Source organism: Elgaria multicarinata, chromosome 3 (genome assembly GCF_023053635.1).
Source record: "Elgaria multicarinata webbii isolate HBS135686 ecotype San Diego chromosome 3, rElgMul1.1.pri, whole genome shotgun sequence".
In the NCBI taxonomy this organism is placed as follows: domain Eukaryota; kingdom Metazoa; phylum Chordata; class Lepidosauria; order Squamata; family Anguidae; genus Elgaria; species Elgaria multicarinata.
This window is the reverse complement of record NC_086173.1, coordinates 142,643,186-142,667,694: the sequence shown is the minus strand read 5'-3', so window position 1 is coordinate 142,667,694 and position 24,509 is coordinate 142,643,186. Positions and strand designations below refer to the sequence as shown.

The 24,509-nt window shown below is 41.9% G+C and overlaps 1 protein-coding gene across 3 annotated transcripts in view; it reads right to left on the bottom strand.

Annotated features, from left to right (window-relative positions):
* Nucleotides 1–22,825, bottom strand: part of ARIH2 (ariadne RBR E3 ubiquitin protein ligase 2) — a 42,553-nt gene extending 19,728 nt beyond the window's left edge. For 2 of the 3 annotated variants that reach the window (XM_063122098.1, XM_063122101.1), the window contains exons 1-2: nt 22,630–22,825; nt 13,883–14,227 (exon numbers count right to left, since the gene is read on the bottom strand). In XM_063122098.1, coding sequence (XP_062978168.1) covers nt 13,883–14,131 — 249 coding nt within the window. In that variant the 5' untranslated portion in view covers nt 14,132–14,227; nt 22,630–22,825. Of the gene's footprint in view, nt 1–13,882; nt 14,228–19,688; nt 19,711–22,629 lie in introns of those variants that run through there. The other variant, XM_063122099.1, reaches the window with a different exon arrangement.
* Nucleotides 22,826–24,509: the final 1,684 nt, after the last annotated feature.

Here is a 24,509-nt window from a genome sequence, read left to right as displayed (position 1 = left end):
GCGTTGCCTGAGAACCAGCTTCTGCTGGGATCGAACTCAGGCCGTGGGGAGAGTTTCGGCTGCAGTAACTGCCGCTTACCACTCTGCACCACACGAGGCTCTAACTAAAACTTTATATAAAACTATGCTGCATGCAAGTTTTAAAATTTGGATCCATTTTGAAAGCTGGCAGCTGGCAATTGAGAACAGGGTCAAATGTGACACGGGAGAAGTTCCCTGCCCGGATCACTAGAAAAGACTGACTGTGCTATAACTTGGACACCCAACAAAACTGCCACTTGCTTGATGTTCTCTATAACTATTAAAATTACATTTGGAGGGAGGGGAAGACAAAATGAAAAACCCTCAAGGTTTCAGATTCTGTGCTCAATTCCTGAATCTAAACGCAAGAAGTAAACATACAGGAAGACATCACACCGCAATTATTAAGATGGAAAGAGTCACAAAGCAACTGACCTTTTATTGGTTGGTTTAAAGAAAGATCCAGTTCACGTTCCTCAATATAGAGCCAAACAATGGAGGAATGTGTTTTACAAATACACGTTGCCCTTATATCGATTAATTGGCAATCCAAGAATCTCAGCTCTTTTCAAACAAGCATCTTGTCTTTACAGCTTCAGGTTAAGGCCTGATGAACTGCCAGGCAGTTCAGGGTAATTTTGCCAGGGAATTCTGCACCACTCCCTCCCTGTACTTCTTGAATGTCTGCTACTGCATTTCCTGCCTTCACCTATCCTACTCTCCAACACACACACACACCCCAAAAGCCTTCCAGATCTTTTGGGAAACCTAAACATTGTTAAAAAAAAAGAATTACGCAAGTAGAAGAATGCAAATGTAGGCCATTTGCATAATTTATTCTGTGCACAGAATTTAAGTTTCCTTGTTTGGCACAGAGAAGCTTAACAGCTCTGTCCAACACTCTACTGATCCAAGTGATGACAGCTAAAGGAGCATTAAGTACTCCACAAAGAGTAGTTTGGACATTTAAAACTCAACTGGACTCATACAAGGGCTTTCATATCACAAAGTGGAGATTGCAAGGGCAGCATAGGGTTGAGCATCAGCTCCTTTAGGAGACAGATGCCTGCAAAATTGATTAGCAGGAAAGTACTAAGCGTCAGAATCACCCTTTGCTCTAACGCCAGATGGGCTGCTGTGTGACCTTCATCCCAACACTTGATATCTCCATTCCCCCTGTCAGGCCCAGCTGGAGTACAGCACACAGCAAGCATTCATTAGACTCAGTATGGCTTCTTCAATAAACTTCTGAAGGAAAAACGGAGCTTCTGGGTGTTTGGTGAGGGGGTTGGATTGCCATATTACTATGCATCAGAGAGGTTATACTTCTTCCAGTTCTTCCTGATGCATTGAAACAGGAAGAGAATCCTAAGAGAATCAAAGTCACTGTGGTTTCTCTTAGCTCCTCAGTCCCCTACAATGCAAAGTTTTACAGAAAAGCACCTCAACAAATTGCACTTGCACAACTCTGAGCTGTTGTTCCTTCCTGTTTAGAACAATGAACAACTCAAATTAACTCAGTTGTAAGAGCACTAATATGATACAAAAGAAAAACTTGATGGACAACAGTTTACAGCAAATCACAATGCAAGACTGAGGTTAACTGGCAAGTTGTTGTCCTTATTAGTCTGGTGAAATTAGCATTTTTTTAAAAAAATGGAAATGGGGTCATAAAGATGAGCTGTAGCCAAGCAACTAGGCAAGTGCTGGTTGTTACTCACATTTAGAGATGTAAAAAATTCTGGAAATTTTGGGGCCACGGGGGAAATGTCTTTTTTTCTGGGGGTTGGGGAGAAACAGAAATTTGTGGAAAAATAAGCAATACTTTTTTTTTAGCACTCCTTACAGATCTAAATTCACTTTGTTGTTTTAAGGCAGCTTTCGGTGCCTTCCATATACTTTGGACTTCAGCTTCCATCAGCCTCAAGCAGCACATGGCCAACAGTCAGGAATACTAGGCGCTGTAGTCCAAAACATCTAATAGCACCATCTTGGGGGGGGGGGCTCCGTTAGGAATATAAAGCAGCCTTTCTGTTCCTAAAGTTATTTCCTGTATAACTTAAGTTTGCGCATAAAATTATCATTATATTTTTAATTTTTAAAAAATAAACACATTTAGAAAAATTGTGATTATTGTCTGAATAGAGTAGAGCTACATCACATGACTGCTACAGTATCAGAAGCACAAGACTCTATAGAACAAAATCCAAACTGTCAAGAATGCACAATGGTAACTCTGACTCACATGTTGGGAACTGAGCATAAATGTCTATCAGTAAAACATACTTCAGAACAATAATTTTAATAAGGAAAAAACTAGCTATGCTGGGAATCTTACAGAGAGAATAATAATAAAAAAAAAACATTTCCCCCAATTACTTTATTATTTCCAGAAATTTTACATCTCTTTCTATAAAAGTGTTCTTATTACATAGTTTTTAAAAAATCTTGGGAGGGGGGGAGTTAATATATAAATACTTTATTTTAAATTCTAAAAGAAATATTTCATAATACAACTGTTCCAATTTTTCAGAAAAAAACACAAAAACGAAAAGGTCCCGGGGAATAAAACAGTTTATTTCTGGGCCTTCACATCTCTACGCCTTTATTCATTTTTAGCCCTTTGCTTCCAGGCCTGGTAAGCAGGGCAATCTAATATTGTTTTGGATGCCTCAGAATTTTGTGAAACCTTGCAGTTCACTTTTGTGCTGAATGCAAGATGTTCTTCTTCTACCACCACCACCACCGTTTACAGAAGCCTACTCAGAAAACACTTCAAACAATTTATTCCTTTGGTGGCAGCCATAGGTCTTTTCCTGCACAGCTAAGTAATTATGAACTACTCTCCAGCACCACATTACACAAAGTTTTTGAATTAGCTCAACCTCTAAATTTACTGGAACCAGTTACCTAGGGAGGTTGTGGGCTCTCCCACACTAGAGGCATTCAAAAGGCAGCTGGACAGCCACCTGTCAGGTATGCTTTAGGGTGGATTCCTGCATTGAGCAGGGGGTTGGACTCGATGGCCTTGTAGGCCCCTTCTAACTCTGCTATTCTATGATTCTACTCTGTTTGCCTCAACAGAGGCAATCAGTTTGGTCGGCATGTGCCCTGCCTTGCTTTCATTCTCTGCTCTGTCTGGGGACAAAGAAAGGGGGTACACCACAACTGGCTGTTTTGCTCCAAAGGACAAGAATTGAGCTGCTCCTTCTTCCAGTGACTGCTTACACCAGCCTTCCCCAACCTCATGCCTTCCAGATGTTTTGGATTACAACTCTCAGCAGCACCAGTCAGCACGGACAATAGTCAGAGGTGGTGGGAGTTGTAATCCAAATTATCTGGAGGGCACAAGGTTGGGGAAAGGCTGGCTTACACCCTCTCTCAAACCCTAAGTATGAACTTTCAGGATGGACTATCCCTTAGCTACTATCGGTCTTCCCAAAGCATCAGTATCACTTGCAGAGCCTCGGGATGCACTATGCCCCATACAAGGTTCTCATGCCCAGAGGGTTCCACCTCAAGTCTGAGCACATCAGCTTGGTTAGAGTGGAGAAGATGAGTGTTAACATGACAATTATTTCCACACCAGAGGATTATAACATGCACTGTGTCAGTTTGGTCTCATGTGTGCACATGTTCACCATGCTACTAGATCAGAGACATTCATAAAGAAGAATGCAGCTCAGGATTGGTAAGTGCAACATGCCCTAAGAAGCACTGTGGACCAAATTAAGACCGTTGACTGAAAGAGGATATTGGGTTAAATCTTGGAATTTGCTAATCACATTTAATCTGTGTGCACTAGCCTTAACCCAACTGGTCTCCTATACATAGTTGAAGTCTTTTGAGTAGTGCAATTAAGTAGGGCTCAAATTGGGAGAGAGCCCCAAAGCAAGTCCCAGTGGGGTAAATATTTCATTCTTATTTTCTTTATTAGGTTTTGAGTAAGAATTCCAGAAATATAGAGTTAACCTTCTTCTAGCTCAGGTCATATGAGACATATTTAGACTTGAATGCATTTTATCATGGCATAACATTTAGCATTTATGAAGTGCTTGAAATGCACTCTAAACACATTTCAGAGATCCTTACAACAGCCCTGCAAGTTGTCAGTATATTGCAGGGGGGGGGGGGAGAGGCTTGCCTAACGCTCACTTGAAATTTCAATCTGGAACTACAGGTACAAAGCACAGTCTTCTACACATAGTTGAAGTCTTTTGCCACCATATCAGCTATCTATAATAATTATATTTTGATTGCAATTTGCAGTTCTATGCACATTTGCTTGGGATCCAACGTATCGCAGAAATGGGTGGGAGCTGCCAGTTTCCACCAATTCTTCCCTTTTCCTCAGCAGCAGCAGGCCCCTGAATAGCATACCATTTGAGGGTCTCCCATCTGTTCAGGAGCTTGAGAGGCTGCAGAAGGAATCATTTCTTTGGATCTAAACCAGTTCAACTATGAAAACACGCATAGGACCAGGCTGTTAGTATTATGAAGTGTTTTCTATGATAATATCTGCAAGAAGCAGCCAGAGAGACAACTCTAAGTTAACCTGACGTTCACATAAACACAGATAAAAATTAGGGCAAAATGAGTTCAAAAGCGTAACTCCTCAGAGATAGCTCGAGGCATGACTTTAAACAGGACCTTCTGATTCACAGCTCACACTCTTAATGAGCATTTTTAAGGTTGCTAGTTTTCAAGAACAAAGATACTGACAAATGGCAAGAAGAGTCATTTGGTATTTCTTCTTCCAATTTCTTGATTTCCAAGTACATACCTTATTTCTGAAAGATTAAATCAATGTTTCAGAAATAGTAGTCAACCATGAGTATCACAGAACAACTACATACCTACTGATCTGACATTTAACTTGTTGAAGATATGAAGATCAAAGGACTGGCTCAAGCAGAGCAGGGATCAACTTAAACACCCAGTATACAGAATGGTCCTTTTCTGTTTTGGTTAACAGGCTGCTAGTCTTGCATGCTGTGACCTTTAAATGCTTTGCACGGCCACACTACTCATTTTCTAGGCTAGCTACAGAAATAATAAGGTAAACTCTCAGGTATGCTGACAAATCTAGATAATTTTGTGGTGCTTCCCCTCACTCCTGAAATATCCCACAAAGATCAATGCAAGATGCAAATTTTAGCTTTCTTAAAATCCATAATCCATGAAGCACAAACTATTTTAAATAGCCTCTACACTTGTAGCTCATTTCCCCAGTCCAAGAAGCAGCAGTGAAGAATATCAAAGTGACTTTTCTTCAAATGTAGATATACAAGTTTGTGTAATATGTTGTATTCCCTGTGAAGAGGCTTAGGTCTCCCTGGCAGTAATATAGTCAGGCTTGCCAAAGAACTAGGCCAGACATTCTGATGTTTTGCCATGCAAGATATTTACGTTTACTTCATGCAAGCTGATACAGCATGCCAAATGCCAAGCCTGAGGCTTAAAAAAAGAACCCGGAAACCTTTCAAACTTCACTGGAATAATAACTGTTTAGTTTAGGGAAGGCCAATTAGATCCCAACCCTGAAACAAGTTTATCTAGCCCACATGGGCTTCATCAATTTCTAATTAATGTTTAGCAAAATAAAATTGCTCAGCTTTAAAGAAAAAGCAGAAACGAGACTATTTCATGCACATTGTGCCACAATGTTCTCTCTTTCACACACACACACAGAGCAGGCAAAAGACCAGACCAGTGACTATCAAAAAGAGAGATAGGGTTGATCTGGCATGACTTATTCCTGAAAACCCATGTTGGCTCATAGTAATCAATGCATTATTTTCTAGTCTTCAACTGACTGCTTTGTTTTAACATTTTGCCCAGTATTGAAGTCAGGCTGATCTGTCTGTAGTTTCCTGAATGCATCCCCTTCTCTCTTTTTGAAGATGGGGACAACATTTTCCCATTTCCAGTCTCCCAGCACCTCACCAGTCACTACCCTCTGTAATAGCAGTCCTACCCCTTTCTTGATAATTTTCTTGACCTTAACATAGCGAAAAACCCTTTTTGTTGTTTTAGGAATTCCTCACAATGGCCAGCTCTCTCTAGGCTTTAGTTTTCCTAGCACACATCCTGCTGGTACTTTTGGACCTCTCAGTGGCTTTCAATATCATCAACTATGGTATTCTTCTGGAACTCCTGAGAGACTGAGAATTGGGGACACTGTGCTCCAGTAGTTCCGATCCTACCTCTTGGGTAGGTTTCAGATGATGATGCTTGGGGATAGTTGCTCCTCAAAAAAGGAATTGTTGTATGGCGTACCACAAGGCGTCATCTTATCCCCAACGCTGTTTAACATCTTCATGAAACCACTGGGAGAGATCATCTGAAGGCATGGGGCAGGGTGCTATCAGTATGCTGATGACACCCAAACATATTTCTCTATGCCTTTGATAACAGCATCAGCTAAGGATAGTGTGTCTCCTCTGAATGAATGCTTGGAGATGGTAATGGCCTGAATGAGGAAAAATAAACTAAAGCTGAATGCCTAGCAAGACAGAGATGCTTGCAATCAAGGGTCCTGACCTGGGTTTGGAGGTGTATCAACCAGTTCTGGATGGGGCTACACTCCCCCTGAAAGACTGTGTTTGCAGCTTGGGGTGCTCCTGGATCCAGTGCTCCAAATGACAGCCCAGATAGATGCGACGGCCAGGAGTGCCTACTATCAGCTTCGGCTGTTGTGTCAGCTGCACCCCTTCCTAGAGCTGGAAGACCTAAAGACAGCAGTGCACATGCTGGTAATCTCGAGGCTCGACTTCTGTAAATAAATAGGGTACTGATGTTTTTACACGGTTGTTTCTATGTTTCTGATGGTTTTTAAATTTTGTATACTTTTTAATGTTTACTGTTTTAACTTTTGTGAACCGCCCAGAGAGCTTCGGCTGTGGGGTGGTATATAAATGTAATAAATAAATAAATAATAGCTACCATTGTACCTAGTTCAGAAACTTCAATTAGTTCAAAATATGGCACCCAGGTTGGTCACCGGTACATCTAGGGGTCAACATATTACTCCAACCTTAAAATCATTCCACTGGCTACCAATTAGTTTCCAGGCGAAGTACAAAGTGTTGGTCATTACCTTTAAAGCCCTACATGGTTTGGGTCCAAGTTTTGTGTGGGATCGCCTTCTCTCGTACAATCCGCCCCACATACTCAGGTCCTCTGGGGAGAATTTACTTCAGTCAGCCAAAACTAGGCTGACAACTGTTACCCAGATGACCTTTTCTTCTGTTGCCCCCATCTTCTGTCATTCCCAGAGTGTGGAATGGCCTGCTGGAGTAGATTCGTCAACTTAACTCTCTCTCTGAGTTTAAGACAGCTATAAAGACTAGCCTCTTCTGGCAGGCCTATCCAGATGAATTTTAAACCAAGAATTTTAAGATGTCTTGATTGTTTTTGATATTGTATTGGTTTTATAGGCTTTTTAAATTAATTGTATGTATTTGATTTATATTGTATTGTACGAATGTTGTTCCCTTTACCAAAGGGAAAGGCAGGTATGAAACAATTAAATTACTATTATTTCATGAATCCCTCACCCCTCAAGTTTATATTACTTGAGCTGCATATATGTGATCCATACCTTACTGCTAGGTGATGCCAGCCTTATGTTGCAGGTGGGGAGGTTGAACTGTTCTTACCCCCAAAATGGCAATTTGAGATTATAGAGTAGCACTGGAGTCAGCTTTGCTACACCTTACAAGAGGCTGTATAGTGCAGTGATTACAACAGAAAGTTGAAATATCACCTTTGGCATGTTGGGTGCCTTAAGCAAGTCACTAACCTCTCAGACTTGAAGGCCTACCCACTCCCAAATACAATGTAGGGATAGTAATGCGGACCTACCTTCCAAGTTTGCTGTACTACTATAATATAGAAAACTGAATTCTTGAAATACTACATGTTTGGTTATTATTCTATTTCCAAGGTCTAGTTTTTCATGACTCTTAATAAAGCAGCCAGCCAAACCAAGTCTCCAAAAGAACCAATCCAACAAAACGACATATACAAAAGAATGAGCTCAAGGTCATCAAAGCTGTTTTAGTGGCCATAATCACAGTACAGTTTAAGCACTGCTAAGATTAATTACTCAAGACGTCTAAGGTGACATAATAGGAATCCCGAAGCATGACACATTTGTAATTAGAAGGCTCTCTGGGCTCACTGTAGGCTGCTCATACAATGATATCCAGAATAGAATTTGACTGAACAGGAAGTGAGCCTGGCTAAAAACAGAAGCTCATTTTCATACAACTTTGCAAGCAACCCTCTGTGGGCTGTAGAAAAGCAAGACAGCATACTAAAAAAAATTATCTAAGTAAGACTTGCTTAATTTCCTCACAGTGAATTTCCTCCAACTTTGCTTTCCCCTGAAGTTTATCCTTGTCTTTTCATAACTGGCAAGAATAGAGAAGATTTGCACATGCTTTAAATCATCTTTGACAAGAACAATACCAACTACTTTGAAAAGGGTGTCTTTCAAGCCCCAAAATTGGGAAGAGGAACTCTGAAAACAGAGGTAACTGCTGAAGAGTAGGTAACAAATGAGATAATTAAGCCATGACCTTTAAGGGGGAAAGTCCCATGCATTTATTAAGACACCTTCAGAAAACTCAAGGTTCCACTGTACTTTATAGAAACACCTAACATTTAATGTGCACAAATAGAACACGATCACACATCTCAATTATGTCTCAATAAGCTTCTCAGAGTTTAATGAGTCCACCATTTCATTTGGATTATTACTATTAATATTATTTATTACATTTATATAACGCCCCATAGCTGAAGCTCTCTGAGTGGTTTACAAAGATTAAAACACTGAACATTGAAAACAAGTATACAAAATTTGAAAACCATAAACAGCATAAAAACAGACAATATCCAGTTAAAACAACTATTCCGGGGCCAGTTAAAAAAACTCAACATATGCTGTTATATGCCTGGGAGAAGAGAAAAGTCTTGATTTTAGCCTAGTGACTATTAGGTCAGGTTTCAAGTATCGATAAAACCATTACAAGAGATGAAACAAATCTGTTCTGCACTGCTGGTGGCTTTAAAGTTCATGGTAGGCCATAACTGTGTATCATAATTATGCCAGATGGCTTAGAACAAGTGACAAATACTGGCATCAGCAAGCCTGCAAGCTTATTGATTAAGTCTACTGCCCAAGCAGTATTAGCCAAATACTTACAGGAGATTGTTCTTTTCAGTTCAGTGTGTATATAGAAATGTGGTTTTTTCCCCCCCCAGGGAGCAATTAGTCATTAGTACGGAAGGAGGCAAGAGTGCCTACCTCTAAACAAACCACTTGTCATAGTAATGATAGGGTTTCAGGAGCTCTGATCCGCTTCTTTTGAAATCTATGATTATTACTTCTCAAAAAAGACAACACAATATCTAATTGCGAAATTGGAACATAAAGGTTCCTTGCCTCTGTCTACTCACTGAAGATCTATTTTAAGCTTCAGTTATTAGCACAGCATCTCGGGCTTCCTTTTTTTGCAATGATTTCTAGAGCTGAATGTATGTACCGGGGGGGGGGGGGGGAGATGCCAACTATGGTGCAACTAAGAATTACTAATGCTTTTCTGCTACACAGAACATTCTTCAGCAACCCAATAAAAGCTAGATTTTGCTTACACAAATTGGCAGAGTAAAAGACTTTACCTTACTTACTCTGGCCTTAACTTCTTGAACAAATATGGTCATTATTGCCTATATAAGAAATGGGTAACTTCAAACCTGCAAGCTACCTGCCCCCTATAAATTTCCCTCATGTCCCTATTAGAAGGCCCTGTCTCCATGGAACATGATCAACAAGGGAGCAGCAAGCTGCTTCCATGAGAAACACGGAGGAATGCCCCATCCATCCCCAGAGGCAGCCTCATCCTTGGGTTGCTTTGCAAAGTTCCCAAAATCAACTAAAAAAGAGCAAAGAGAAGGGTTTGTGAAGAAACAACTATATCAGTTTACCAGAATTTATACTGATTGCAAAACTACATTTTATACAGGGGGGTAGGAGTAATATTTTAGCAAAGGCAGAGATGGTATGAGGCTAGGAAAACAAAGGTTTGCAAAAGCTGTTTGCTGAAAGGATATAATGGGGTAGAAGATTACCAGGGGAAGAAATTAGAAGCCACAAGGATGAACACTGACTAAGCCAAGGCATAAAAGTTCTACCCAGAATCCCATTTGAACCAGGGTGCATAAAAAAACTACACTGGATTTGTTAAAAAAAAAATTAATGACTTTTTTAAAAATATAAATCATAAATAAAACATTTAATTTCTTTCTCATTTAAAAAATAACTTACAATTATGTCTCATCACAAATACATTAAGCCTATACTTTGAACCATAGAATTAATGGCTCTGCCACACTCACACTCATTGCATTTCCTACCAATAAACATGGGCATTCATGTCAGTTTTTCATCTCATGAAAATGGCTCCATCCAGCCTAACTACTAGCTTCTGCTTCTTTAAAGTTTGGGCTTTTATTATTATTATTATTATTATTTATTTATATAGCACCATCGATGTACATGGTGCTGTACAGATAACACAGTAAATAGCAAGACCCTGCCGCAAAGGCTTACAATCTAATAAAGTTGTAGTAAACAATAAGAAGGGAAAGAGAATGCAAACAGGCACAGGGAAGTGTAAACAGGCACCGGGAAGGGTGAAGCTGACAGTATAGAGTCAGAACAAACTCAAAGTTTAAAAGCTATAGGGAAAAGAAAAGTTTTTAGCTGTGTTTTAAAAGCTGTGATTGAGTTGGTAGTTCTCAGGTGTTCTGGAAGAGCATTCCAGGCATGAGGGGCAGCAGAGGAAAATGGACGAAGCCGAGCAAGGGAAGTAGAGACCCTTGGGCAGGCAAGAAGCATGGCATCAGAGGAGCGAAGAGCACGAGCGGGGCAATAGTGTGAGATGAGAGAGGAAAGATAGGCAGGAGCTAGACCGTGAAGAGCTTTGAAGGTCAACAGGCTTTCCGTTTGTTTCGATGACTGAACTCATATACGTAAAGTCACAGGCTGGGTAGCAGAGCAAGGAAAGGGAGTTAGTTAAGACAATACAGCATGGTGAATAAAAATAAAAAACATTTTTAATAGAAGAACTGAAAAATGGATTTAATTTTTTTAATCAGATTTAAAATATTGTTAACGTAAATACTAAGTTTCTTTGAAATAATAACTAGGTTAACGTTAGCCTTATTCAGGCATTTGGCTGAATGTGAGAAGGGTTAAAGTGGATAAAGGGATGGGGTATGCACCCTGGCCCCATCCCCTACATCTCCAGATGGGATCAGGAACCGTGATAAGGCAGCATCTGCTATTGTGGAGAGAATTCTGCTTGCGTTCAAGCAACCGAGTAGAACGCCCTTTTAGAGTTGCTGATTCAAAACAGCAGGGACTGAACTGAGGGAGGTGGTGACAGTATGCCTGGAGATGTGGGGAGCAGCGCCCTCTCCACCCACTTTAAACCCTCATGCATTCGAGTAAATGCCTGATTATTATGTAATCTGGATGTACGCCTATTAGCTGTACAATTAATCTTTAAACTGAGCCAACGCCTCTACCAGATACATTGAGTTTGAGAAGATTTTTCTATAGAAATGAAGAACTAATCTGAGCATTTCTGAAATATGAGTATTTATAATCTACTAAACATAGATATTTCATTGTCACCTAATAATAAACTGTTCTACTCTGCCCAGTAACTATCAAACCTGGCTTCATGGGCATTTCGTTTTTCTTTAGTACTTTGTTTTTGTGAGGCTGAGACGAGAGCTTCCCCGAACAGAATTCGGCCCTCAGGCTGAAAGAGGTTCTGCATCCCTGCCTTACACAAACCTATGGTGCAACCACACTGGTTCAGGTTACAATACCTTTCAAATGATGCTTTGGAGCTGGAAAAAGTGCAGAAAAGCAACCAAAATGAACAAGAGGGTGGAGCAACTCTCCTACGAGGAAACGTAATAACGCTGGAGGGCTCTTTAACTTAGCAAAAAGTCAAGTAAGAGGGGACACAATAGAAGTTATAAAATTATTCATGGTGTGGTTCTGAGATTAGAATTCGGGGTCATCCAGTGAAACTGAGCGGTACAAGATTCAGGACAGATAAAAGAAAGTACATCTTCACACAGCGTACAGTTAGAATTCACACTACAAGATATAGTGATGGCTACCAACTTGGATAGCTTTCAAGGGGAATTAGATAAATTCATAGAGAATAAGACTATCAATAGCTACTAGTCATGATGGCTATAATTTACCTCTAACATCAGAGGCACTATGCCTCTCAACGCCAGTTGCTCGGGAACTCAACATGTCCTGAGTTGGGGTTTCCAGCAGGACTCCCCAATGCTATTTAATATTTACATGAAACCTCTGGGAGAGATCATCCGGAGGCATGGGGCAGGGTGCTATCAGTATGCTGATGACACCCAAATATATTTCTCTATGCCTTCGACAACAGCGTCAGCTAAGGATAGTGTGTCTCCTCTGAATGAATGCTTGGAAGTGGTAATGGGCTGGATGAGGAAAAACAAACTGAAGCTGAATCCAAACAAGACGGAGGTGCTTGCTGTCAAAGGCCACAACCTGGGTTTGGAGGTGTGTCAACCGGTTCTGGATGGGGTTACACTCCCCCTGAAAGACTGCGTTCGCAGCTTGGGGGTGCTTCTGGACCCGTCGCTCCAAATGACAGCCCAGATAGATGTGACGGCCAGGAGTGCCTACTATCAGCTTCGGCTGATACGTCAGCTGCGCCCCTTCCTAGCGTTAGAAGACCTAAAGATGGTAGTGCACATGCTGGTAACTTTTAGTTTCCAGGTGAAGTATAAAGTGTTGGTTATCACCTTTAAAGCCCTACATGGTTTGGGTCCAGGCTATCTGCAGGATCGCCTTCTCCCATACAATCCGCCCCGCACACTCAGGTCCTCTGGGAAGAATCTACTTCAGTCAGCAAAGGCTAGGCTGACAACCATAACCCAGAGGACCTTCTCTTCTGCTGCTCTCAGACTGTGGAATAGCCTGCTGGAGGAGACTCGTCAGCTTGACAGTCTTTTATCATTCAAGAAGGCTGTCAAGACTGATCTCTTCTGGCAGACCTATCCAGTAGAATTTCAGGATATTTTAGTATGTTTTTAGGATGCTTTTAGGATGTTTTTAAACAGTGTATACCATGTTTTAAATCAGTATTTTATGTATTTTATGCTTACTGTTGTTCCCCACCTCGATCCAAGTGGAGAGGTGGGTAAGAAATAAATTATTATTCTTATTATATTCTTATTTCAAATATATGGGGCAAAATTCAGTGTTGCATGAATGGACCTGCGCTTCCATAACAGAATTTTTCCTTCCCTCCTACAGCTCCTTGTGCCCCCTTGAAGAGCACATTTTTAGATGGTTGGGGAGCTGCAGTGGGGAGAAGGAACTGCCCCCCCTCCTGGTTTCAATGATGAAGCTTTTCTGTTGGTGGGTGGTGCTAACTGGATTCAACCTATGGTTGCTTATCTGTAATACTGAAGACTGGAAACATTTTTCTAAAAAATTCAAGGAGGTTTTATACTGTTCAGTAAATAAATGAATGATCAAATGAAATCCTGTGCATTTTTGTTGCCCATGAATGTTAAAGAAGCTCCATGTAAAGGGGCCCATACAAAGACCCACACACAAGCCCAGTGCCAATAATAGTGGAAACACCCCAGACAGATCCACAGTACTTTTGGTCAGTTGTCACTTACAGCTTTGATGGCAGACCAAGCGATTCAAGTTTGTGTTGTCCATTTGCAGGCTTAAAGGTGCACCTTCATCAAACGCCACAACACTGCTCACCTTTAATGCAGAGGCCAAGCTGACCATGTGCTCATTCAGGGTACTCTCGGACTCCTTGTAAGTCAGGCAGGTGAACTGATATTCCTCAGGATCAAAGGCATCTGCTCCCTGTTGCTCCACGTCATTTGCTACCCCCACATAGTAATCCTCAATGTCCCCAGGTTCTTCATCCTCTTCCTCCTCATCACAGTTGGGATCATAGTCCTCTTCATTGCTGTCAGAGCCCTGGCTGTTCATGTCCACAGACATCTTAGTGCTCTGCCAAACTGCAGAGCAGGAGAGCAATGTCTGTCTCTTTTTCAAGCACACTATCGCTCTTTTGACTTCATCTGACTTTTCTACCTCCTAAATGGGGGGGGGGGGGAGAGACCAGGGAGAGAGAAGAAAACAGACAAACAAGTTTAATTGTTATGCCCACAGAGTGTGGAAATAGCCTGTCAACAACAACATAGTTCGGGGGGGGGGGGGGGGAGGGCACAACAAATTAATTAAAAGTAAGCAACAATACTCACACTTAATGTATATTTTGAACTTTTTTTGTAAGAGGCCACATTATTCCTGTCCACAGATTGCTTAAAGATGCATGCTCAAATTCCTGCTCAAGTGTGAACTTCACTCTCTGCATGGCAATAAGAATGACTCTCTCTTCCCACTCCATTTAGCCTACTACACAGGGTTATTGCTGCAGTTTTAAGTGGGAAAAGAATGGTAAAATAACACTTTGAAAAGTGTTGCTGAAATATATAAAGGGTGATGTGGTGGTCCACTTCTCCAATCTCTGCCTATTTATTTATTTATTTTGCTACCTAGCAAAATTAAAAGTCATACAAAATACCATACAAATTAAATAACCCAATTTAAAGTAATCAAAACATAAAAATCCTTAACAGTAGTCACTTATAAAACTACCCACGTGCATAAAGTGTCCAGTATTTCAGCTCTAATTACATTACTTCATGCAAAGTAAAATAAATAAATAAATAAATCTCCTTCTAACAAGGACAATTTTCATGACCCTTGTAAACAAGTGCAACAGGCTGGCCAGAGGTGCCACTACTGATAAGGTTCAAGCCTTACTGCCAAATAATGGACATGTGATAGCAGCAGTGCCCTCAACAGTCACCAGGCAGAGCTGTAAAACAAGCATTTTGAACAGTGCTTCAGAAGTAATGGATGCAGCTTCACGAGGATCCGTGTAAATATGACATCTTTGGCCAAATCTTCTGAAGAGCTTGACCACTGCTTTCTCAACCAGCTGAAGTTTCCGAACAGACTTCAAAGGCAAACTCATGTACAGTTCACTACAGTAGTCTAATCTAGAGGTTATCTAGCTATATCTTCGTAGAGAAGTCAGAGCTGGTTCATTAGGCATAGCTGTAAATGGCACTTTTAGCCAAAGCTTCCACATGCATAGTAACAATGCTGAATCCAGGAGCACCCCAAGCTACAAACTTGTCTGTCAGGAGTAGGTGGTCAGCCTGCTCTAGATGGGGGGTTACATTTTAAAAGGAGGGTGACCCTACTTGAGACAAGCTGACTGGCCTGCCAACTCTCAACACCTCCATCTTTTATGGATTGAGTTTCAACTCTCAAAAGAACTATTTCTGAATCCACACAGTTCATCAGGATTTCGCTGTCTCAAAAGAGAAAGGACAGCATTTTGCTTTGCTTCCCTCTTCTAGTCCTGCCTTCACATCTTTAACTTAACAGTGCTCAGTACACATGCAACAGCCTCCTTGATCCAGAGGGAGAGGCGGGTAACAAATAAATATATTATTAATTATTATTATTATTACCCATCAATCCACTTCAATCTCTAACTCCAAAACTCACTTTTCTGCAAAGGCCTCCCTAGAGCACCATATCCTAATCTTTTCTACACTGTCTGCTAACAGTTTACTCTAGCCAACTTTCTCACCTAGATAGTAATCTTCATTGGCAAAAACTGTGCCAATGTAACTAGTAGCACTAAATAACCACTACACAGTAGTAATGACACCTGGTACCTTCAAAGTATGTAACTCAAGTTCCCATGACCTTTATTACTTTTAAAGAAGCATCACGTCCTGTCACACTTGGGAAACAAACTGGCTGAAGCAATAGTTGAATGGTGAAATGTGTCTGCCTCTAACCCAATTTAGAAGTCAGAGGCTGGAAGATAAGCAAACCAAGAGCTATCACATGCACACACCCAATATCCCACACTCAAAAGGCAGGAAATTCTTAGTAAGCTATCTTATTCAGAGCCTAGTTTAGCTCCTAAAAGTATCTGTTAAAAAGCACACAGGTCCCTGGGTGATATGAAAATAGCTAAAGGCAGGATTCTATATACATTCTACTCTGCTAGCAACTATAACTAGATGCTTTCTCCAAAAATCTCATCAATAATTTGGACATATGGTTTTAGCCAGCTACAACCTACATTTTCTAATGAACATGACCAAAAAGTCACCAATAATACTTATAAATACCACAAAAAAAGTTACTTCCATGGAAAAACACCTCTCTCTGTCATAGGGTCTAGCCTAGTGGAACCAATATATTTCACACACAGATCTAGCCCTGCAGTTACTTTACATTCAGCAAAAGAACCACGGCTTAGCTCAAAAAACCACCACCATCTAATATAACTAGCCTAACATGTAGCCCAACATGTAGCCCAAACTAACATGTTTACTTGGAAATAAATTTCATTGATTTCAATGAGAATTACACAGTGGCTTGCTTAAGCGCTGGCATGTGCTGCATGGCATTTGTTAACTACCCACCTGGGCACAGCTTGTCATATCATCCAAACCGATGGCATGGTTTGTTTGAGGCGGAAAGAACTATCAACTAACACATTGGCTGTTGTTGGGTTATTTGAGGACTGTTTCCCCCTCACACAAACCATGGCACCTGGGTTCAGATGACACAACAAGCTGCGCCTGGGCGGGTAATTAGGCAAATGGCGCCCGGCATATGCCAGCACACTCTGCAGCTTAAACAAGCAACCCTGACGTTTAAGCCATGGTAATGATGTGAATTGGGACCCTGTGGCTCACTCCAACAAATACTTGATTTGCAATTAAGGTGAAGTCCTGCCATGGGTTCAGTCAGCTTCGTCCAGTAGAAGAGAACCAAGAACAGAAGCTATCTAGATCCATTTCAATCGGGTTTCAGGCCTGGTTTTGGAATGGAAACTGCCTTGGTCGCCCTGTGGGATGACCTCTGCCAGGAGAGAGACAGGGAGAGTGTGACCCTGTTGGTTCTCCTGGACCTCTCAGCGGCTTTCGATACCATCGACCATGGTATCCTTCTGGATAGGCTGTCTGAGCTGGGAGTTGGAGGTACTGCATTGCAGTGGTTCCGCTCCTACTTGGATGGCCGTTTTCAGAAGGTGGTGCTGGGGGATTATTGCTCTGTGCCGTGGCACCTAAGACATGGGGTTCCACAGGGCTCTATCTTATCCCCTATGCTGTTTAGCATATACAAGCCGCCGCTGGGGGAAGTTATCCGGAAATGTGGACTGAGCAATATGCGGATGATATCCAGCTCTACCTTTCCTTTTCATCAAACCCAGGTGAGGCAGTGGCTGTTCTGAACCAGTGCCTGGGCACGGTAATGGACTGGATGAGGGCTAACAAACTGAGACTCAATCCAGACAAGACAGAGGTACTGTTAGCGGGTGGTTCATTTGTCCGGTGAGGTGATGTTTGTCCTGTCCTGGATGGGGTTGCACTCTCCCTAAAGGATCGGGTCCATAGTTTGGGGGTGCTCTTGGATCCAGAACTGTCACTTGAGGCACAGGTGAACTCAGTGACAAAGAGCACCTTTTATCAGTTTAGGCTGATATACCAACTACGTCCTTATCTGGACAGAGATAGCCTAGCTACAGTTATCCATGCTCTGATAACCTCTCGTTTGGATTACTGCAATGCGTTATATGTGGGGCTGCCTTTGAAAACGGTCCGGAAACTTCAGCTGGTAAAAAACAGGGCAGCCCGCCTACTAACAGGGACTGACCGGCAAGCTCATATCACGCCAGTCCTTTTACAACTTCATTGGCTGCCAGTCCAGGTCCGGGCCCGATTCAAAGTGCTGGTATTAACAATCAAAGCCCTAAACACTTTGGGGCCAGGTTATTTGAAGGAACGCCTCCTCCCATATGTACTTGCCCGGACCTTAAGATCATTCACAGGGGGTCCTTCTCCGTGAGCCCCTGCCAAAGGAAGTGAGGCAGGTGGCTACTAGGAGGAGGGCTTTCTCTGCTGTGGCACCCCGGTTGTGGAACGAGCTCCCCAGAAAGGTTTGCTTGGCACCTACATTGTTTTCTTTCTGTCGCCAGCTGAAGACTTTGTTATTTTCTCAGTATTTTAACACCTAATTTAACTTAAATTTAAACTTTGCTGTTTTAATCTCATATTTTAACCTATATTAATTTTTGCTGTGTGGTTTTATTCTGGTTGTGCTTTTTATATTGTATTTTGTATTTGTGTTGGTTGTTTTTATGCTCTTCATGGTTTTAATTTTTGTGAACTGCCCAGAGATCTTCGGCTATTGGGCAGTATAAAAATGTAATAAATAAATAAATAAATGAATGAATAAACAAACATACGTTCTGGCTCTTCAAATCTTGCTCCCAAAGTAGTTTTCCCATTACCCGAGTTTCCTCAAGGACTTAAAGTCTCTGACAACCAAATACTTTATACCAACCTTATAGATACTATAAAGATTACACTTCCACTCACCCAGGCTCCTCCCCTTCTCCACCCACAATACTGAAGCCACAGTCAGTCACCTGCCCTATGGAGTTACCCCATGGGTATAGAGTCACACTTGCAAGAAAAAAGAGACTGGTGGGAAAAGCCTACACACAACTTCCATATGAACCCAGTAGTTCATCTTAAGGCTAGTAGGGAAGAGTAGGGTGCTACATGTAGAATCATAAGAACAGCATTACATCAAGTGTATATACTTCTCTATCCCCATGGCAGTGAACATTCATCTGGAGACACCAGCAAATAGGTAATTACTAGCTTATAGAAGAGGTTTACAGTATAGACGAATGGAATATGAAATAGAGACATGAGAAGAATTGAATTGCTATTCAAATTTATGGTGCTTTCATAGAATATTGATTTTTATAGTCAATAAGACAATAAACTGCAAGAATAAGACTGTAATTCCAAATAAGATAGTAATTCCAACACAGTACTGAAAAGCCCAACTCACACACTTTTCAGAGACAGACACTAACTTTGTAGAAAAAAGAGGGCAACTCTTTTTTCAACATACTAGATGACGGGGAAACATAGTGTGGGAGGGCCAATTAAATGGGAGAACAAGTCTTTAATGCCAGGACTTAACAGCCTTCATTTTCTAGTAAAAGGAAATTCTGATGTTTTGTCATTTCAGAATCCAAGCCTGTTCACAAGACTTTAGTTAGGGAATAACATTCTCTTTTGCAATGCGAACTCATTATGTCACGCTGTTTAATTAAAACAATACCCCTGACCCTGAGGGTGGTAAATTGCAAAGTGTTACCAATAAATGAAATGACTACAGTAACCACATCATTTTTATAGTCTTTACAGATGCCTTTTACAACATGCCTTTGACTACCATCATTGGTTCCACGACTGGGGAAAGAAAGGCCCATACAGTACAGACCCCTGAATGGTCTGTGAACACAGTGTGCCCCCACTCTCAGGGGTCCATGTCAGTAGAGGTCATTGGGGGCAGGGGAGAATCAATTTTTTTAAAAAAATGAGAGCCACTTTACTTCTCCCCCTCAAGCACCCCAAAACTCTATATCATATCATACCTGCTGCAATGAAGCCTTTGATATGCTGAGCTTGTGTGACGGTATGAAAAGTCATAAGCATTCAAGCTTGGGGGTGGGGGGACACTATCAATGCTTGCAGTCTACCTTCTGTGAGAGGAGACAGAATTGCCAGTTTGGCTGAGATTAACACATTACACAGATCCTAGGTTCAGGACATACTTTGTGGGGTTGGTAAGGGCTGGAAGCCCAGAGGCAAGATGGCTAAAGGAAGGAAGCAAAGTAGGCAGTTGACTCAGAAAACATTCATCTAAAGGAAGGATAGAAGAGAAAGCAGCTAATGTGAGAGGGATTTCTGAAGAAATTTCAAAGTGCTTATGATCAGGAAGGAATGTCTGATGGGGGAGGGAACAGAAATGCTAGAGAGTCTAAGAGATGGCTAAAGGAAATGGGGCAAAGGGCCTGTGGGCTGAAAAGCAAGTACTTAAAGAAAGGAAGAGAAACCAAGGAGTAGAGTAGAGTTGTGGCAAAACCAGGCACAATATAGGAATGGCAGTATACTAGTGGGAGGAAGGAAGTGGAAAGGCAAGGGAGGTTTAGAGGGCTGTGAGCCAGGAATAGAACAGTCTAGACCATGACAAACCTTTGAGAACTGCACAGAAGGGAATAGTCAACATTAACTTACATTGGAGATGGTAAGCAGGGTGCAATCAGGTTACACAGTTAAGGAAACAAGGCAAATTATGATTCAGTCAGGATCTCCCAACCCATCAGTATCCCATGCTGCAGCCAGCTTGCTTTCGTACAACTCAATAGCAGTCACTAGGAACTGAACTTTCACCACTTGTACAACTCTACACTATTTTACAGTGTGTTAGACACACCGGAATATGACAGAAATTGAACCTCAGATGTATTTAGAACTGTCAAGTACTTAGTTTCTAAATTCAAGTGTGCCAGAAATATTATTGCCTATTATACGGGAGAATTACAAGGACAATTTTGACACCATAACTAAACTAACTAAATTAAACCACTACAAAGTGATTTCTTTTCTGAAAGGTTAAACGTCCTTTGGATGCTTTGACACAACCCTGGCATGTAATATTAACTCACTAGAAAATATGTGAAATCTGTACAGAGCCCTATCTTCACCATGTCAAAGCATTCAAACAGTCATCCCCCTTTGCCAAAGTATCACTTATTAAAATGATTTTTTAATTCAGTTTTAGAACAGAAATCCTAATCTTCCCAAAGACAATCAAGTGTTATGTGAATGAATACTTCATTACAGAAGAGGGGTATATAAAATGAACAATTCTTTCACTTGTTTAAACAAATGTTCATGCAATGAAATAATGTAATCTTATGTAAGCCACTCTGGGAGCCTTTTTGATGGAAGAGTAGGGAGAAATGGTAAATAAACAAATTCCCTCTGGACTTGTGAACACTGATTTGAGCTTGATTACTTATTTCAGCTAATTTTGAGTCTATTGCTATGTTACCTAGGAGCTTGTTTATCAATGTGCTTATTTATTGGATAAAACACCCAGTTTTGAAAGCAAGTCATATTCTTTCAGGAGATCTAGCTGTCTACAAATGCTATACTTACCCTGAGATAACTTGCTATCATAAGCCTGAAACTGAATCTATTCTAAGGAATGTCCACATAAAAGAGTATATTTCAGCCAAATTGAAATAACTGCATGACTCTCTAATACTAACTTGTTAAAGTTGCTGTATTATAGAAAGGGTTCCTCACTAAATCGAGGACATTGTCACTTCAGATACCAAGTGGAAGCAAAGCAGCTATTTCCATAGCTGTCCATTCATTCACCTAACCACCAACACATGTTGCAAATATGGCTGGGATCAGTAATTTAGGGAAACTAACAATAACTCTCTGAATGCCAGTTAACCAGGCTCCAGTAGGGAAGCTCAGACATGCAAACCTGCTAGCCATGCTGCCAGGGGAATACTGGGAGTACTTGTTAGACTTTGCACTTGAGCTTTAGCCATATTAACCGTCAAAGTGCATAAACACTTCCTGTTAGGAGCACCTTCTATGACCCATTACAAATGCTGCCTTTGCATACAGAATAGTGGGTAAAAGTTTAAGTCTACGTTCCACTACCACCCCTCAATTAATTTATGTCTAGTTCCTCTTTACAAATCCCTAATTTCACCCTCCACTATCATATTAATGGTCTGCTGTAGAATACATGCCTTCCAAGTAGCAGCTGCATTTATAATTTGCTTTGTCCTCAGTGCTGGTTACACAGACATAACTTCTATAGCCTATATGGTAACTCACACACTGTTGGAACTACATACAAAATTAAACAGCAACAGTAAAAACAATTTGAGATATCTGTTTACTTTAAGACAAAATCGTATACATGTTTAGATAGAAAAAAGTCCTACAACTCCCAGTATTCCCCTGCTAGTATAGCTAGCTGAAGAATGCTGGAAGATGTAGGGCTTTTTTCTGTCTAAACATGGATAGGATTGCGCCCTTAAATACTAAAAAAGGTCACTTGGGTGACCAGAGAGGTAGCATAGTCCTTTCACGTGCAAGTGTGCGCCCGCAAATATTAATTTCCCCAAAAAACTTAAGAAGCGCGTGCAGGCTTCGCTTGCTTTATTCGGCTAAGTTGAGAGCTCGTGACCTGTCCAAGTTCCACGGCCGAGAGTGGGGCGTGTGGGCAAACCCGAGGCCGTTATCACCCGCCTCCCAACTCCAATATTCGACCCACCATATCGGTTCCGTCAATGGGAAGAAGAGCGCCAGCCCCCCTCTCACCTTCGTGCCCCACACCCGGGGGGGGGGAGCTGGAGTTGCTAAGGTGAAAGCCAGCGAGGCGCCCCTGCCCTGCAGCCAAGTGCTCCCTCCCTGCAATACTACCACAGCCCTCAATATAACGTCTTTCCCTCTCCCTCCCTCAATGTAAACAAGGCCCGGCTCCCCCAGCCCTGCGCTCACCTAGAGAGCGGATAAGACGGTCTGGAGGCCGCAGCCACCCCGGTCCCGCACGACGGACGCACCTCGCACAAGCGGCAGTGAGTGAAGCCGGAGAGGCAGCTGGGGCGGCGGAAAAGGAGAGGAAGAAAATCACCTCCCCTCCGACTCCTCCATCTCTAGCCGGGCCACTGTGGCCTGCGCACCGGAAGCCCTGGCCTCCAGCGAGGCGTCACTTCCGCTGTCGGGAAACGCGGGGGAGGGGCACCTAGGCGAGCCTGAACGTCGCTGACGTAGAAGAACCCCAACGCGAAAGAGGGATATCGGGAGGCTCAAGAAAGGCCGGAGCGAACTATTGTCCTGAGCGGGGAGGGGCGTCTGGGCTGAGCCATTCGCATGCTCAGTGTTGTCACTGTTGATGGGCAGCGAGGCGCCAGGGTTTCAGGCAGGAGTTTTTCCAGACCTCCCTGGAAAGGTCGGGGATGGGAGCGTGCGCTCTGCCACTGAGCTACGACCCGTCCCTTCACCAACAGCTCTGAAATTAGCAGCGTCCATAATAAAGGGATTGGGCGATGAATTAGCAAAACAGAATGGCGAAGGAGAGTGCGGTGGGCGGGTTACTGTATAATGTTTCAGGTCACCCGGAGAGTGCAAATCCTGAAAACGCCTCAGTGGTGGCAAAGGTAGTCTTCAGGGTTAGGCGGAGGTAGTGGGGAACTATTTCTTCTGTCTGTGGATAGGTGGCTTTTTCCCCTGGGCGGCTTTTGCTGGAAACTGTTTGCAAGACTGGAGATTACGCCGTGAAAAACGTCAGGGCTATAATAAATAAATAAATAAATAAAAGCGACTGACTCTTAATACAAAATAAGCAAAGCTGTGTGAGTGTTGATGGTTTTAGGAGAGTTGGCAAATTTCCCACCCTGCTGTAAGGCAAGAATGCTCAGATTTTCAACTCTCAAACTCTGTCTTAATTTTAACTTTATTTACATCCCACCTTTCTGCCAAAAATGGTGCTTAAATCGTCCAACAAAGAAAGGCTGGGAGAACACATCTAATATCAGCTCAGGCTTTGAGGTGGCATTTTGTGGGGTTTGACATAGGGAGGAGAATGAAAATTGTATGGTGTAACTTCCCTATTTTTCATTGAGTCTGTGAGAATCCTCATCCTGCCCAATACTATGCATATGTGCTCTAAAGGAAGTTAACTGAGCTCAATGGGATTAACAGCTGCCCTGTCCCTTTAATAGCAGCTTGATCTGCAGAAATCAGCAGATTAAGGTTTTCACCTCATGGAGAAAACTATTACTAGCCTCTTATGTCTGCAGATTAAGTTAACTTTAAAGGCACAGGAAAGTATGGGTAGGATTGCAATTTATGCTAGGATTACAGGTTCCCCAGCCATCACCTAGATACTTCCCAAAATGTTCTGGCTGGCATCAAAGCCAGACTCTCAATCAGAGAAGGGTGCTGTTAAGATCACATTGAGACCTGCATTCTTTATCCAAAGCACTCCACTCTACAAAAGCATATGGCTAGGGATACCAACATTTCCCCCTTGACAGGACTGTTATGTCTTTAATACCTGTGTGATAGAAAATTTAGCTTCTGAAGCATTTCCCATTATTGCACCTCCAAATAGGTTAACCTTCACCTGCTGCATTTCCACTTGTAATTCATCTCTGAAAGATACAAGAATTCCTCTAGGGGGGGAAATGTGTTGGCAACCCAACACATAGCACAAACATTCCCAAGGCAAGTGCTTATATAAACTTTTAAGGGTTTGTCTCTCTGCTTGGGCCCTGGGTCTTTAAGAAACTACAGCGATTCATAGGAGAAAATAGAGGCAAGGTTAATTTCCTTGGCTCATCTGTACTTAACTGATTTTTTAAACTATATTTCTAAGA